The sequence below is a fragment of the Zingiber officinale genome, chromosome 9B, assembly GCF_018446385.1.
Source record: "Zingiber officinale cultivar Zhangliang chromosome 9B, Zo_v1.1, whole genome shotgun sequence".
NCBI classification, from domain to species: domain Eukaryota; kingdom Viridiplantae; phylum Streptophyta; class Magnoliopsida; order Zingiberales; family Zingiberaceae; genus Zingiber; species Zingiber officinale.
Window position 1 is genome coordinate 22,042,906 of NC_056003.1, and position 3,340 is coordinate 22,046,245.

The 3,340-nt window shown below is 35.7% G+C and overlaps 1 protein-coding gene across 3 annotated transcripts; it reads right to left on the minus strand.

Annotated features, from left to right (window-relative positions):
• Nucleotides 1-229: 229 nt before the first annotated feature.
• LOC122024658 (probable CCR4-associated factor 1 homolog 7) lies at nt 230-1,766 on the minus strand. Of its 3 annotated transcripts, XM_042583325.1 has the most exons (3): nt 898-1,766; nt 731-779; nt 233-489 (listed from the first exon to the last, which is right to left on the minus strand). In XM_042583325.1, exons 1-2 carry the CDS (start codon nt 1,728-1,730, stop codon nt 764-766), a joined length of 849 nt encoding a protein of 282 aa, XP_042439259.1. In that variant the 5' UTR covers nt 1,731-1,766; the 3' UTR covers nt 233-489; nt 731-763. The 3 variants fall into 3 exon arrangements, with proteins under 3 accessions (XP_042439258.1, XP_042439259.1, XP_042439257.1); XM_042583324.1 differs by having other exon boundaries at nt 230-779; XM_042583323.1 differs by lacking the exons at nt 233-489; nt 731-779 and having other exon boundaries at nt 781-1,766.
• Between the last annotated feature and the right edge of the window lie 1,574 nt (nt 1,767-3,340).

Below are 3,340 nucleotides of genomic sequence, written 5' to 3' on the forward strand. Positions count from 1 at the left end.
CGTGTACAATATGCTAACTAATCAGTAAAAAGGTACTGATAGTGTAAAGGATTCTCAACCTGACACCAATTCTGACCTTGTCCTTTAGGGATCACATGATTCTTGACAAAGAATTGATTGGTGTAATCTTCTTTTTCTTTAATTCAACGACCGCCGGTCTATCTCCTCACTTCTCCTTCACCATCTTTTCCCCCATCTGTTCTCATCTTTCTTATTTAGTCTCCTGGTGTCCAACTAACTTTTCTGTCTGTAAAATGGTTTGATATAAAGGAGAGTTGAATTGAAAGTTAGATACAGATAGAAACAGCATGGTGTAATGGATTTAGACATAACAAGGGTTTAAAGACCAAGATATAGAAGGTGATTGAACTAAGAAATAGGGGAAATAAAGAATGTTAGAGAAGCCAAATTTGTCAAAGTGCAAGTTGAACAAGACAAAAGATGCATACCTACCACCAAGCAACAGTTCTAATTTCAGAGGAGGTCCTGCTGCAGTGGAAGAGAAATACAAAGAATTAGAAGTATGACCCTGTTGCCGGTCCTCCAGAATCAACCAGTCATTCACGAATATCCTTTTGGAGACTCAATTGAAACAATTTAGGCAAATTCAAATTTGTACTGAAGCAAACATAGCACATGGCATTAAAGCTCATTGTGTTGATATTAAAAATCAAGGACCTAAATCACAATAGCTAATGCTATGTACCAAGGAGCTATGAAAATTGCTTACCAAAATCAAGCTTGGATAGTACAGGAAGAAGATCTAAGCATCACACCACCTAAAGAAAAACAAATAGTTTTTTTACTATTAAATTTTTTATTTTTATTTTTCATTCTTTTGCTCAATGAGCAGTTTGTCCATTCTCAGGACCCAGCCCATACAACACACCTGCATACCTCTCAGTTGAGCCACTAAAAAATGACTCCTTCAATTTCCTGAAAGCGCAAGAAGTAAGCAGGCTGTCAGAACCGGCCTGGTGGCATATCCCAACTCTTTCTAATTCAAGCAATTCGGCAAGCTTATTTAGGCCCCCATGGAGGCTGTTGCAGAACTTCATGAGGTGTTTGACATCGTACACGGTTGGGAAGTAGATCCTGATCAAATTGAAGAAGCCCACTTGGGTGTCGGGGAGGTGCTGGCAAGTGAGCACCTTGAGAAGGTAACCGAAATCATAGCCGCTGTGGAATGTGACCCAATGAACGGAGTCATTAAGCACGATCCCGGACGACATGAGGAGCTCACCGAACCGCTGGGCGTCGATCCCTTCCTCGCTGTTCCTCTCGAAGTCGATGCCGCTCTGCCGGAGGAGTTCGATGGAGTCGGTAGAGAAGACGTCGCACTGCAAGTCGAACTCGCGGAAATTGAACTGCCAGACGCAGCCACGGCTGCTGCCGCAGGTCGGGAGGTTGCCGCGTTCGTCGGAGAAGGTGAGACCGAGCTGGATGAGCTTGAGCACGTCGACGTTGGCCTTGAGAGTGGCGTAGTTGAAGTCAGCACTGCTGCGGAAGGTGCCGAGGGGTCGGCAGACGATGCCGGGGAACTCGGTGTCCATGGCGACGTAGGGGAAGTCATCCACCACCTCGCGGATTAGGGCGAACTCTGCCTCGAGATTATCGGCCCACACCTCGCGGATCTGGACAGTCTCCGTCTTCGGAAGGATCGCCGACATCGCACCGGCGTCAATCGGAATGAAATCCCTAATCGGGGGATTGACCTCGAACCGAACCATATCGGGGGAGACCGGAGAAAAAACGTGGGCTGATTGGATCGAGAGGCCACCGATCCAATAACCCGAAAGGGCTCCGGAGAGAATGAGGCGCCGTGGCATGATCTGATTGAAGAATCGAAAAGGCATATTCTTGGTTACCATGTTTTAACAATTAACTAATAGAACTTTAATATCATAATAAATTTATTATTAGTTTTTCCCATTTTTTATCAAAATAAGTAGTAGCGTTTTTTTATTTACTTAAAAGAGTACCTTAATTTTAAAACTATGAAAAAAAAATATTAAAAACAGTATTATTTATTTCTATCCTCTTAAATTCTCTCTTGTCATTTTCTAATACATCACCCTCTTCAAAATTAAAAAAGTTATGATATATTCATATATCAAGTCCATTGTTAAATTTGATATTGGATCATATTAAATTCAACGTGAATTTGATATTTTTCATATTAGACCCAATGTAAATCTAATATGGTCTAATATTAAACCTAATCTGGATATAATATTTTTTCATATCATATCCATGTATTGAAAAATAGTATGAGATTTAAGAGGTGAAAGATAGAAAGAGAATAAAATTATTATTTCTAATTATTTGAATAGGGAATCTAAGTTTAAGAAAACGAATGATATATAATGATACTGAATCCAGTTAAAAAAGAATATTATTAATAGTTATTTTCTTTTTAGGTCAGTATTAATAGTTTTATTTTAAATAGTATCAAAGAGAAAATTACATTTATAATTTCATTTATACTGAAAATAAAAATAGTAATAAGAATAATTGTTTGAGTAGAATTCAATCATGATAATCCTTTCACATTTAGGGGTTCAATATGAAAATGATTGTGAATCATAAAAACCGTAGTTTTTTTTAAGACCATTACAATTATAATAATTATTAATTGGCTACTATAATAATTTATTGAGTAAGGTAATAAATAATTTTAGACAAATTACAATAGCGATCAAACGAGCCGATCTATATGGATAGGCCAGTCTATGACGGATCAGTCCATGATGAGTTGACTATTTAATAATGGACTGACCCAAAAGAATAATAAAAAAAATATATAAAAAAGATTAACTTTTAGTTAATCTAAATTCAATCAAATAGGCTAGAATAAAAAAAAAAAATTTCCTTAGGGTATTTTTGTTTTAGTTTTCTATTCTAAATGTTTACTCTATAATTCTTATTCTTATTTATTAATTAGTTATCAACTTGAATTTTTAAATGTTTAATCTATAATTCATATTTATTAAATTACTTGCCTAACTTGAATTTTTTTTACACAATTTATATCCTAATTTATGTATTATTTAATTTATTTTGGATGCCTCTTAAATCACAATTTTAGAATAATTTATCTATACTTGTTTTTTTTTTCCCTCAATTCGGAGTCTAATCCAAACTTATCATGACCCGATCCACATGGATCCCAGGCGGATTGCCTATAGCTCGCCTGAACTCATCTTTAAATGAGTTAATAAAATTTCAACTTAAACTATTTAAATTATTTGATAAGATAGATTAACCCCAACAATCACAATCCAAATTAACTATTATATAATTTAAATTTCATATTATCCAAATCACATATACAATTTTA

What these genes read in the sequence shown, in the direction of transcription:
- LOC122024658 (XM_042583323.1), bottom strand. Translation starts at nt 1,730, where the DNA reads ATGGTTCGGTTCGAGGTCAATCCCCCGATTAGGGATTTCATTCCGATT.